Source organism: Narcine bancroftii, chromosome 1 (genome assembly GCF_036971445.1).
Source record: "Narcine bancroftii isolate sNarBan1 chromosome 1, sNarBan1.hap1, whole genome shotgun sequence".
In the NCBI taxonomy this organism is placed as follows: Eukaryota; Metazoa; Chordata; class Chondrichthyes; order Torpediniformes; family Narcinidae; genus Narcine; species Narcine bancroftii.
The window spans coordinates 251721699-251736053 of NC_091469.1; the positions used below are offsets into that span (position 1 = coordinate 251721699).

The 14355-nt window shown below is 44.9% G+C and overlaps 1 protein-coding gene across 3 annotated transcripts in view; it reads right to left on the reverse strand.

The window, feature by feature from the left end:
- tspan4a (tetraspanin 4a) overlaps window positions 1-14355 on the reverse strand; it is a 67797-nt gene that overhangs the window by 26114 nt on the left and 27328 nt on the right. For all 3 annotated transcript variants that reach the window (XM_069895093.1, XM_069895112.1, XM_069895102.1), the window contains 2 exons: window positions 5433-5624; window positions 4704-4778 (listed from right to left, as the gene is read on the reverse strand). In XM_069895093.1, coding sequence (XP_069751194.1) covers window positions 4704-4778; window positions 5433-5624 — 267 coding nt within the window. The remainder of the gene's footprint in view (window positions 1-4703; window positions 4779-5432; window positions 5625-14355) is intronic.

Below are 14355 nucleotides of genomic sequence, written 5' to 3' on the forward strand. Positions count from 1 at the left end.
AAACTAGTTTGGCAGGGGGGTGGGGAACAAAGGGTGAGAGCAGTGTCCAGGGAGTATGGCCACCTAGCTAGGAATAAAAAAGATAACAAAGGTAGGATGGAGATTAGGGTAGAAGGTAAAAAAGAGAATATATGTGAGGGTCATTCTCTGAGATGCATATATTTTAATGCAAGAAGCATAGTGAACAAGGTAGATGAGCTGAGAGCATGGATAGATACTTGGGGTCACGATATTATGGCAATTAATGAGACCTGGCTACAGGAGGGGCAGGACAGGCAACTTAATGTTCTGGGATACATTTGTTTTAGATGTGATAGATCAGGGGGTAAAAAAGGAGGAGGAGTTGCTCTGCTTGTTAGGGAGGACATTACTGCCGTGAGGTGGCAGGATGGTATGGAGGGATCGACCAGTGAGGCTGTTTGGGTGGAATTGAGGGGTGGAGGAGGCAAGAGGATGCTAATAGGGGTGTATTACAGACCACCAAATGGGCCAAGGGAATTAGAGGAACAAATTTGTAGGGAGATAACGTATATGTGTGAAAATCATAGGGTAGTGATCATGGGAGATTTTAACTTCCCACACATTGATTGGGATACCCATACGGTTAGAGGGCTGGATGGGCTGGAGTTCATTAAATATGTTCAGGATTGTTTTCTAAATCAGTTAGTAGAAGAACCGACTCGGGATGGTGTAATACTGGATCTCCTGTTAGGGAACGAGCTAGGTCAGGTAGCGGACATTAATGTTGGAGAACCAATTGGGTCTAGTGACCATAATTCTGTTAGTTTTGGGGTAGTTTTAAGGAAGAGCAAGGAGAGGCCTAAAGTTGAGTTTCTGGATTGGAAAAGAGCAAATTTCGTGGAATAAGAAGGGATTTGGGGAGTATTGAGTGGGACAGGATATTTTCAGGTAAGGATGTTAATGAAAAATGGAGGATATTCAAAAAAGAAATTTTGAGGGTACAGAGTAGTTATGTCCCAATCTGGATCAAAGGAAAGGCTGGAAGTCATAGGGAGCATTGGTTTTTGAGGAATATTAGAAATTTGGTTAGGAGAAAAAGGGAGGTGTACAAGAGGTATAAAGAGCAGGGAGCTGAGAAGTTGAAGGAGGACTACAAGGAGTGTAGAAGGAATCTTAAGAAAGAAATTAGAAAGGCCAAAAAAAAGGCATGAAGAGGCTTTGGCTGACAGAGTAGAAATAAATCCAAAGGGTTTCTATAAGTACATTAAAAGTAAAAGATTAGTGAGAGATAAAATTGGACCCCTTGTAGATAGCAAGGGTAGGCTGAGTGAGAAGTCTGAGGAAATGGGGGAAATTTTGAATGATTTCTTTGCCTCGGTATTCACTAGGGAAAAAAATGTTGAACCAGTTGAAGTAAAGAAAAATAGTGGGGAGGTCATGAAGCATATAAGGATAACCGAGGAGGTTATCCTTATATGTTAGTGGGGCCATTAACAGAGTTATTTAGGATGTCACTGGCCACGGGGGTGGTACCAAAGGATTGGAGGGTGGCGTATGTGGTTCCTCTGTTTAAGAAAGGGTTCAAATGCAAACCTGGGAATTATAGGCCTATAAGTCTGACGTCTGTGGTGGGCAAGTTGATGGAAAGTGTTCTGAGGGATGCTATTTACAAATTTTTGGAGGTACAAGGATTGATAGGGAGTAGTCAGCATGGTTTTGTCAGGGGTAGATCATGCTTGACAAACCTGATTGAGTTCTTCGAGGGGGTTACAAAAAAGGTTGATGAAGGGAAAGCTGTGGATGTTGTCTATTTGGACTTTAGTAAAGCTTTTGACAAAGTTCCCCACAGGAGGTTAGGAAAAAAGGTGGAGGCATTAGGTATAAATAAGGAGGTAGTGAAATGGATTCAGCAGTGGTTGGATGGAAGGTGTCAGAGAGTAGTGGTAGAAAATTGTTTGTCCAATTGGAGGCCGGTGACTAGTTGAGTTCCTCAGGGTTCGGTCCTGGGTCCACTATTATTTGTTATATATATTAACGATCTGGATGTAGGGATAGAGAACTGGATAAGCAAGTTTGCGGATGACACAAGGATTGGTGGTATTGTGGGCAGTGAGGAAGATTACCGTAGCTTAAAAAGAGTTATAGGAAAGCTAGAGGAGAGGGCTGAGAAATGGCTGATGGAATTTAATACGGATAAGTGTGAAGTGTTGCATTTTGGAAAGGCAAATCTAAATAGGTCATACACATTGAATGATAGACAACTGAGGAGTGCAGAGCAACAAAGGGATTTAGGAGTTATGGTAAATAGTACCCTCAAAGTTGATACTCAGGTAGATTGAGTGGTGAAGAAGGCATTTGGAATGTTGGCGTTCATAAATCGGAGTATTGAATTCAAGAGTTGGGATGTTATGATGAAATTGTACAACACATTGGTGAGGCCAAGTTTGGAATACTGTGTGCAGTTTTGGTCACCAAATTATAGGAAGGATATAAACAAAATAGAGAGAGTGCAGAGAAGGTTCACGAGAATGTTGACAGGATGTCAGGGTTTGAGTTACAGAGAAAGGTTGAGCAGTCTTGGGCTTTTTTCTCTGGAGCATAGAAGATTGAGAGGGGACTTGATAGAGGTGTCTAAGATTTTAAAAGGGACAGACAGAGTAAATGTGGATAGGCTTTTTCAATTAAGAAAGGGGGATATTCAAACCAGAGGCCATGGTTTGAGATTGCAGGGGGAAAATTATAAGGGGAACATGAGGGGAAATTTCTTTACGCAGAGGGTGGTTGGGATGTGGAATGAGCTTCCGGCAGACGTGGTCGAGGCGGGATCATTGGTTACATTTAAGGAAAGACTGGATCGTTACATGGATAGTAGGGGACTAGAGGGGTATGGACCGGGTGCTGGTCAGTGGGACTAGGAGGGTGGGGATTTGCTACGGCATGGACTAGTAGGGCCGAATTGGCCTGTTCTGTGCTGTACGTGGTTATATGGTTATATGGTATTAATTCATGCAATTTGGACATGTGAGAAAGTAAAAAAATTTTGGGAAGATCTAAACCAGATATTAAATAAAATCACAAAAAGCAATATACCAAAAAACCCAGAGATCTTCCTCCTAAGTAACATAAAAAACAAAGAATTTGGACTCGATTTGGATGGAGCACAAAAAAGATTTGTTATGATAGCCCTAGCTGTGGCAAAAAAATGTATTATGTCAACCTGGAAATTAGAAGATAACTTGAGAATACAACAATGGTATATAGAAATGAATAAATGTTTTCCATTAGAAAAAATAACCTATAATTTAAGAAATAACATTACAATATTTGAACAAATATGGGAGCCATACATGAAACACAATAGAGAAAACCTACTGTGGACATCTACCACCTAAAATGACAGAAGGAGAAGAGAATGAAAAGAACTGACTCAGTGGAATTTCTTGTTTATTTTTATTGAGTGACAACATTGTTTGACAGGTTTAATGTATCTTATATTCTGAACTTTAAATAAATGGGAGGGGAGGTGAGGGAGGGAGGGAGGGAGGGGAGGAGGGAAGGGGGGGAGAAAACGACACTATATATTTAAGAAGGAAAATGTATGTATCTTGGTCAATATAGTTTATAGTGTGAAAAATTAAAAAAAAATTTTAAAAACCATAGTTCCCTTTTCCTACCATTAATTCCCTGCCTCAGTGGGACAAGCCTATCCTGTGACCTATGTCATCTGGCTACTGATTCCCCTACTCTGGGCCAAAGACTTCCTACGTTCACCTGATCAATTCCTCTCGCGATTTTGGACTCCTTTATGAGATCATCCCTCATCCCCCTATGCTCCAAGGAATAAAGCTGCAGCCTGCTTAACCCCTCCCTGTAGCTCAGGCCCCCGGATCCTAGCAACATCCTTGTAAATCTTTACTGCGCTGTCTCCTGCTTGACCACATCTTTCCTGCAGCACAGTGTTATTGCAGTGCTGTTACAGCACCAGCAACCAGAGTTTGAATCCCGCACTAGCTGTAAGGAGTTGTAGGTTCTCCCCATGTCTGCATGGGGTTCCTCCGGGGCTCTCAGTTTCCTCCTTCCGTCCGAAATGTATCAGGGGTTATAGGTTAATTGGGGTATTTGGGTGGTACAGGCTCATGGGCCAAAGGGGCCTGTTACTGCGCTGTTTGTGAACATTTTTTTTAACAAGTGCCCTCATCGTCATTTTATACAACTATAACATGACCTCCCAACTTCTCTACTCAATAGTCTGACGGAGCAGTTGGATACACTGAGCTTGATAATGAACTTGCTCTCAGCTCAGAAATCCGAGCACAAAACCAAGATTGAACAAGGGTATTTTAATTTATATCCAACCCAGTGCTACAGATACAGATGGACCCCTCCTCAGGATCGAGGCCCCTTTGGCATAGTCCCTGGATTAGTGGGAGCAGAATCCTTGAATTCTAGATCCCTGAGGATGGTGTGTGGGGGAATGTGGGGGGGGTCAGCCATTGAGTATTCTGATGGTTCTCACGACACTGAGGGTAAAGCGATGTGAGGTGGTGAAGGATGACCGATGTGGTCCCAGGGAGACAGAGGGCCTTGTACCTGGTGTCAGTGTTAGTGGGGAGAGGTCAGTCCACCTCCCAATATGCTCAGGAGTGGATACTTACAACCCAGCCAGGGGGCAGGAGAGTGGGGTGCCAAGGAGATGTGTCAGAGAATATTGGAGACATGCAAGAAGGTGCCCCCTGTCCTACCTGAGCTCTGTAGACACAGACGAGGATTCCTGCGATCACCTCCACTATGAAAATCAACAGCAGCAGAACGAAGAACTGCACATCAGAGAGAAGGAGGGAGGGAATGGAGAGAGAGGGAGAGAGAGGAGAGGGACGGGGGGGTGGGGAAGGAGGGGAAGAGAGTGTGGGGGAAAGAGAGGAAGGGAAGAGATAAGTGGGAGAGAGTGGAGGGAGAGAGAGAAAGAGAGAGAAAGGGGAAGAGAGAGGAGGGGGAGAGAGGGGGAAGAGGAACATGGGGCAAAGAAGGGGGAGAGAGGGGAGGTGAAGGAGAGAGAGAGAGAGAGAAAGTGAGAGAGAGCGAATGAGAGAGCGAGATAGCCACCTGTGATGTGAACCTGGACTCTGGATCCAATCCACAGTCATAAATCCATCCTCCTAGAGCTCCCCACCCATGATGTTTTGGACCAATGGGATTCTGTAGCTTGCCAGTAAAAGGTTGGGGGTGACCACTACTCCAGGCTGATAGCCCCATGTCAGAGGTCGGAGAGCGCTAGGGGACTGGGGCAGTCAGGATCAGGCAAGAGGGAGCTTGCCCCCAAGGGGGAGTCTGAGCTGAGGTCATTATGGGCAGGTATGAGTGTCTGTGACCAGTAGTTGGAGCAGATGTGAGAAGAGTGTGAGCAGTAGTTGTAAACGGGTGTGAGTGGGCATGAAGAGTGTAAGCAGGTGTGAAAGCCCTCAGATACTCACGGACAGCAGCAGACACTTGTTCTCTTTGATGGCGCCGACACATCCCAGAAATCCGATGATCGTGGCCACGGATCCAGTGCCGATGAGCAGGTTGGCAGCGGATAAAAAGGGGAAAGTGGCAGAGAGGGTGGCAAAGTTCCCCTGGGTCACTGCCAGCCAGATCCCCACACCCAGCACTCCACCACCAGCCATCTGGAAACAGAGCACAGCTCAGCATCAGGCACATTCACATACTTCACCTTTACACACTCCCACTTCTCGCAATGACAGACTTTCACCTCACACGGATACATGTACACCTCACGCTGACACACACACCAAGTCCCTCCCACTTCTCACACTGATACACTCACACTTCTCACACTGACACTCACACCAGCACATTCACACTTTTCAGACAGGCACTTCTCACATCAATACTTTTCTTCTTCTGGCCATCCACCCCACAGGACGACGATGGTTCCTTTCAGTCAGTTTGTGGGGTTTGATATATAACTATAAAACAATTACAGTATGGAAACAGGCCATCTCGGCCCCTCTCGTACATACCGATTTAAGTGATCTCCTCTCATCCACCTACCTGCTCCCTGTCCATAACCCTCCAATCCCCTCACATCCATGCACTCATCCAACATTTTCTTAAATGACCAAATTGACCCTGCTGCAACCACCTCTTCCGGAAGGTCATTCCACTCAGCCACCACTCTCTGAATGAAGAAGCTCCCTCTCATGTTACTTCAAAAGTTTTGGCCCTTAACCCTTATGATATGAGGATATGAGGATACCCCACTCCTCAGAAAGGAACAGAATGTGTGTGAATGGATTTTAGGTGAGTAGGGAGTTGCACAGGTCTGGACCCACCCTTTTAACATCCCCTCACATCTAGCAGCATGGTGAGGTCCAAGATGGCTGGGGGAAGTTCTGTTGTAGTGAATGGCCAGACCAAGCTTTGATGCCCTCTCCTTGCTTCACGGCACGTGTTTGCTAGATAGCTGTTGACCCTACAAGAGGGTTTGTCTGCCCTTTGACAGGTCTTGTTTTTCATCCTGCAGGGTGTCTAGCCACCCTCCGCACTAGGCAAGCCTGGTGAGGGACCCAGTTTAGTCGCCGACCACCTGACCATGCGACAGGTTACATGGTACCAGTAGCACTCAGACGAGTGACCTGATGTGTCACATCAATACACTGACACACTGACTCACTCACACTTCTCACACCAATCCACTCACACTCAGTGACACACAGACATCCACACCAACACCCTCACACTTCTCACGTGACATACAAACTTTTGATATTGAAACACTTCTTACACTTCTCAAACTGGTACATTTGCACTTCTCACACTGACTACACACACACACACACACACACACACACACACACACAAAACACTGATAGACTCACACTTCTCAAACTTGTACACTTACAGTTCTCACACCAACACACACACACACACACACACACACACAACATTGATACTCTCACTTCTCACACCAACACACACACACACACTTCCCACACTTGCAATCACACCAATACACTCACACACTCCGACATACACAGACTGAGCCACCTACACTTCTCATACCAACACAATCGCACGTCTCGCACTAAAATCTCACACTGAGACACTCACCCCAGTAGCCCTGTGTGATAGTACAGATTCTATCACCAATGTGTATATGTACATATATACAGATGGTAGTGTAGGATGACTGTGATTGGCTGAGAGCATAGCCACACCTACTGGCAGCTATTAAAGGATTGCTCCTAGTCAGACCAGGTCATTGTGGACTGGTCAACCTACGTGTGATATGCTCCAGTCTTTTAGTTAATAAAAGCCTTGGTTTGGATCAACAAGCCTTTGGTTCTTTTGACGCGCTTCGCACCCTGGACAGCGACTCAGGCAGCAAAGGGGCAGATAGAAGACTGGAGTTGGAAGCCCTTAAAGAAAGGCCCATTATTTAGCACCATCCTGGACCTCAGGTGTCCCTGAGTGCTACATAAACAGCAAGCAGAGAGATTGGGAGGTCTTCATGCAGTTGTATAAGAGGTTGGTGAGGTCACTATGCTCAGTTTTGGTCACTGTGCTACAAGAAAGATGTCATCACGCTGGAGAGGGTACAGAGAAGATTGACGAGGATGTTGTCAGGACTCGAACCTGAGGCAGAGGGAGAGGTTGAGCAGGCCCAGGCTTTATTCCTTGAAGCACTGGAGGATGAGGGGTGATCTCACAGAGGTGTCCAAAATCTTGAGAGGAACAGATGGGAGTCTTTTGTCCAGAGAAGGGGGTCATTAACCAGAGGCATGGGTTTAAGATGAGGAGGAAAGATTTACCAAGAACCAGAGAGATAACTTTGTTTTACACAGAGGGTGGTGGGTGTATGGCACAGGCTGCTGGAGGAGATGGTTGAGGCAGGTCCTATTGCAATGGTTGAGAAAAAATTGGATGGGTTGGGTTAAAGGGACATAGCCAAAATTCAGGCAAGTGGGGAAAAAGTGTGGTTGGGACATTTTGGTCGGGGTTAAGTGGAAGGGCCTGTTTCCACATGCTGTGTGAGCTGACTGCTATAACTCCAGAGAGTAACCACCCTAATGCTCAGCACCTCACTCAACAACAAAGCCTTTCCTCAGTCCCAGGAGCAACGAAAGGTGAGGTCAGTGACTGACAATATTTCACTCACTGTGGCTGGACCATATCTGTACCCCACTGTATCCCTCACACCCGAGGGCTCTATCATACAACAAATGCACCCATGTCTGGTGACTGAGCCCAGTCCCAGTGTCAGTGAGAATACTCCCAGTGTCACAGTCCTAAGGAGGTGTACTCCGGTCCCAGAGACTGTACCATATATAACCATATAACCATTTACAGCATAGAAACAGGCCAGTTTGGCCCTACTAGTCCATGCTAAATATCTTCTCCCACCCAGAATCACTAACTCACATTGGGCCCATAACTCTCCACACCTCTCCTGTCCATATACCTATCCAACCTCTCCTTGAATATTAACATCGATCTCACTTGTACCACCCTCTGCATGAAGAAATTCCCCCTTTTGTTTCCCTTAAATTTTTCCCCTTTCACTCTCAATCCATGCCCTCTTGTTTGAATCTCCCTCACTCTCAGTGGAAAAAGCCAATCCACATTGACTCTATCCTTATTGTCCCCCTTATAACTTTGAATACCTCTATCAAATTACCCCTCAACCTTCTACGCTCCAGGGACTAAAGTCCCAGCCTGCTCAACTGTTCCCTGTAACTTAAACCCTGAAACCCCAGCAATATTCTCGTAGACCTCCTCTGCACTCTCTCTCTATACTGTTTATATCCTTCCTGTAATTCGGCGACCAAAACTGCACACAATATTCCAAATTTGGCCTCACCAATGCCTTATACAATTTCAATGTAACATCCCAACTCCTGTGTTCTATATTTATGAAAGCCAACATATTAAATACCTTCTTCACCATCCTATCCAATTCAACTTTCAGAGAATTATGAACCATGACTCCTAAATCCCTTTGTCCCACTGCACTCCTCAATTGTCTACCATTTAACGTGTATGTCCTATTTTGATTAGTCCTACCAAAATGTAACACCTCACAGTTGTCAATATTAAACTCCATCTGCCATCTTTCAGCCCACTCTTCTAACTGTCCTTTATCACCCTGTAAGCTTTGATAATCTTCCTCACTGTCCACAACACTGTCAACCTTTGTATCTGCAAATTTACTAATCCAGTTTGCCATGTAGATCATTAATATATATATGACAAACAGCAGTGGACCTAGTACTGATCCCTGAGGCACTCCCATCGTCACCGGCCTCCAATTCAACAAACAATTTTCCACCACTACTCTCTGGCATCTCCCATCCAACCATTGCTTCATCATTAATATCTAATGCTTCCACCTTCCTTACTAACCTTTTATGGGGAACCTTATCAAAAGCCTTACTAAAGTCCAAATAGACAACATCCACCACCTTCCCCTCATCAACCTTTTTAGTAACCTCCTGTAAAAACTCTATAAGATTTGTTAGACATGATCTACCACGTACAATACCATGCTGACTACTCCGAATCAATCCCTGTCCTTCCAAATAGTTGTACATTCCATCTCTAAGAACACTTTCCATTAATTCACCCACCGACGTCAGACTTACTGGCCTATAATTACTAGGACTACTTTTGGATCCTTTTTTTGAACAGCAGAACAATATGAGCCACCCTCCAGGCCTCCATTACTGTGGCCAGTGACATTTTAAATATTTCTGTCAATGCTCCCACTATTTGTTCACTAATCCCCTTCAGGTTCCTAGAGAATATTTTGTCAGGACCTGAATATTTATCCACTTTGATCTTTTTCAATATAGCCAACACTACCTCCTCATTAATTCTTATATTATCCATGAGCTCCCTACTATATTTCTTCACTTCATCTGGTTCAATATTCTTTCCTTAGTGAATACTGAAGGAAAAAAAATGTTTAAAATTTCACCATCTCCTCTGGCTTTACACGGAGCCTACCCCCTTCATTTTCACAGGGTCCAATTTTATCCTTCACTATTCTTTTACTTTTAATGTACCTATAGAAACCCTTTGGATTCTTTTACTGCCAAAGTAGCTTCATATCTCATTTTAGCCTTTCTAATTTCTTTCTTAAGATTTTTTTTCAACCATTCTCTCCTGTTTATACCTGTTGTACACATCCCTCTTCCTCCAAACCAAGTTCCCAATATCTTTTGAAAACCAAGGCTCCCTACAATTTCTAACTTTTCCTTTAATCCTCATGGGGACATATCAGCTCTGCGCTCTCAGAACTTCTCCTTTGAATATCCTCCATTTATCTGCTACATTCTTCCCTGAAAATACACACCCTCCAAATCTTTTCTCATCCCCTTGAAATTTCCTTTCTTCCAATCAAGAATCTCCACCTTTGGCCCACCTCTATTCTTTTGCTTTCCTTGCCTAATATTGATAGTATTGTGATCACTAGACCCAAAGTGTTCCTCAACACAAACCTCTGTCACTTGATCTATCTCGTTCCCTAATAGGAGATCCAATACTGTCCCCTGTCCCCTCTCAAGTCGGTTCTTCTACGTATTGATACAAAAAACTTTCCTGAACACACTTAACAAACTACCCCATCCAGCCTTCTTAATGTAATCCTCTCTCATCTCTCATTAACTCTCTCTCCTCCAGTGACTGACCTGCACTCCTAGTGACTGTAGCACATCCAAACAATGTTCTGTTTCACCTACTGCCATGTGAATCAGCACAAGGCTTCAAAGACTTTACACCAGGACATTAAAACTCCTTCCATCCCAGTGCAGGGGAGACATTATCTTTATCAGGTAGTTTCAAAATATCAAACAGCATTAGTTACTGGCCGTAAAGAAACTCTCTCCAATTTTCAAATGGACAGGAAAAGTTTGGAGGGATGCAAATGACACCAGCTGAGGTAGACAACCTCTGATGCCTTGTATGTGGCCATCCTGCATGTGTATTCCCGAATGATAACTGTCAATTTGCACTTGAAAATGCTGCTTCAGCACGGAACTTGGTCATGTCTTTAATGGCCGTCCATACATCATCTTATTAAACACTGACAATGACCTCAGTGGCCATCTTAGAAATGCACTTTGAAGAGGTTGTCTTCGAAACCTCAAGAACAGCTTTATGAATTTAGCAATGCTCATTCCAAAACCTCGTGGGTTAATTGGTCAGTTGAGTATATTTTTAGCTATGTCAGCCTTCTACAGGAGCTCTTTCAAGAGCGCCCTGGTTGGCTGCATCACGGTGTGGTACAGTTGCTGCAGAGAAATAGATCAGAGGTCAATCCACAGGACCACAAGAGTGGCAGAGAGGATCACTGGAGTCTCCCTCCCCCTCCATTGACATGATCTACCAGGATTGTTGTCTGAAGAGGGTGTACAAAATCACTGAAGTCCCCATCTTTCAGCTGCTTCCATCTGGGAAGAGATACAGGAGTATCAGAGCCAGCACCACCAGGCTGAGGAACAGCTTCTTCCCACAGGTAGTGAGAATGGTGAACGACCAAAGCAACTGCTCACACTAACCCTCTGAGACTCTCAATATTCATAAAACAATATTTATTTGTATATATGAAATACTTGTCCTGCATGTGTATGTGTTATGTCTGGTTGGGTGTCTGCATGTTTTGCACCGAGGACCAGAGAATGCTTGTGCAATCAGATGACAATAAACTTGAGTTGATTTTGGCGATGCTGGCTCATGGCCTTTTTCCATGCTGTGAACCTCTGAGTGAACGCAGTTTATGGTGCCCCTACACATGCCTAGGAAAGAAAGGTAACCTGGAACAGGAAGCTTCAAACCAGGGACCTGTAAGATTCTCAGGTGAGCGACACGGAGACCATGGAGAGTACAGAAGTCAAGCGGCAAGAGGAGCAGGGAGCAGTGATACAGTGAAACCCCAATCATGGGCCCCACTGACTGCCAGTGTTTCCTGGCAATCATGTTACAGGAACAGGCCTTTCGGCCCACATGTTTGTGCTGAATATGATGTCCCAATCAAACTAGAACTCTGCTGCTCAGCTATCTCTCCATCTTCTCTACTTTTGTATCTGCTTCCACTGCTGCTCCTGGACGCCCACCCCTCTATAAAATATACACCTCATTTGAACTTGCTTCCCCTCACCTTAAACACATGTCCTCTGTTGTGTGATGCTTTTACCCTGGGGGAAAGATCCTGAGTGTCCACCCTATTGAAGCCCCTCATGATTTTATCCACATCTCTCCGGTCTCCCCTCAGCCCCCTGCGCTCCAGAGAAAACAACCCAACTTTCTTTCAATCTCTCCCCATAACTCATGCCCTCTAAATCAGGCAACATCCTGGGAAACCTTCCGTCCCCTTTCCAAAGCCTGTAATGGGGTATTCCATGTGCCTAGTTTTACATTGCTCTGTTATTGCCCCTACAGATTTAATTATTTTTTTAATGGAGCAGTGCAATGTAGAAACACTGTAGACACTGAGACGAGACCTTGAGCAAAGAATCCTTCAGTGACCCAGGTGCGTTTAAAAGGGGAAGGGGGAACTGGGATTGTGGTGAGGTGAAGGGCTTACAGCAAGCCTCTCTGAGGAAGATAAAAGTGGAGTTAGTGAGATTTTCGAATATCACTCAGTGAATTATTGCAAATAGTCGGAGGGGGAGAGATGCACAGGAAGTTGCTCAGACAGGAGTGAACATGGATTTTACACATGCAAGTGATGCGGCTGAGGAACATCCTCAACATCCCACTGCAGCGATCCACTATCCCCATAGGATTCAAGGCAGCCATCGCCATCCTGGTGCCGAGAGAGAGGGGACTAAACAATTACCGCTCACTGACCTCTACCATTGTGGTACTTTGAACAACTGCTAATGGAACACATCAATCCTCATTGTATCTGTTCCAGTTTATCAACGTCCAAACCCCCCACTCCATCTGGATCCACCCAGAGAACCATGCCTCATACACCAAGCTGTCGTTCATTGACTTCAGCTCAGCGTTCAACGCAATCACAGCTCAGAGGCTGATGGGTAAACTGTCTCCGCTGGGACACAGCACCCTTCGCTGAAACTGGATTCTGAACCTCTTGACCGAAAGAGCAGTCAGTCTGGGTTGGCGGTAAAACCTGAAGCCCCATCATGCTGACCACTGGCGCATCTCAGCCATTTTCAGTTGAAACAGAATTGTGAGTTTGTGAAGGGCACAACAGTAATTGGCCTCGGTGGCAACAATGATGAATCACAATGCAGAGAAGAGGTTAGGCAGCTCGTAAAATGGTGTAAAAACAACAACTCGGGTCTCTAGGTGAACGAGACAAAGGAGATGATTGTGGACCTCAGGAGGACAAAGAGTGACCACTACACATCAATGGTTGTGTTGAGAGAGTGGAAAGCACAATGATCCTTGATGTGTATATAATGGATGAACCATAGAACATTACACCACTAAAGTGGCCCCTTCGGCCCTTCTAATCTGTGCCAAACCATTTTTTCTGCCTCGTCCCACTGACCTGAACCCAATCCATAGCTCTCCATACCTCTCCCATCCATATATACCTATCCATATTCTTCCTAAATGTTAAAATTGAGCCCACATTCACACTCCAGCTGGCAGCTTGTTCCACACTCCCACCACTCTCTGTGTGAAGAAGTTCCCCCTAAACTTTTCACCCTGAACCCATGACCTCTGGTTTGTATCTCACCAACCCTCAGTGGAAAAAGCCTACCTAGATTTACTCTGTCTATCCCCCTCATAATTTTAAATACCTCGATCAAATCTCCCCTCATTCTTCTAAACTCCTGTAATTTAGTTCGTGAAGACCAGGCAACATCGTAATAAATCTTTTCTGCATTCGTTCTAGCTTATTGATATCTTTCCTGTAGTTAGGTGACCAAACTCCGCACAATACTCCAAAATTGGCCACACCAATGTCTTATACAACATTACCCTAACATACCAACTCCTATACTCCACACTTTGATTTATGAAGGCCAAAAGCTCTCTTTACCACCCCACCCACCTGTGATGCCACATTCAGAGAATTATGTACCTGTATTCCCAGATCCCTCTGTTCTACCTCAGTGCCTGACCACTTACTATGTATGTCCTTTCTTGGTTTATCCTTCCAAAATGCAAGTGTGGTATGGTAGCTGCAAAGCATCAGACTGGAATTCAATACAGAGGATCATTAAAACACCCAAGAAGATCAGTGGGGTCTCACTTTGCTCAATTGATGACATTGACTGGGAGCATTGCCTAAATAGGGCTCAAAAGAATTAATGAGGAACCCTACCATCCAGCACACAGTATCTTTGACTCACTACCATCAGGAAGGAGGTACAGGACTGGATGGTCAGGCGGGGAAACAGCTTCTTCCTGCAGGCT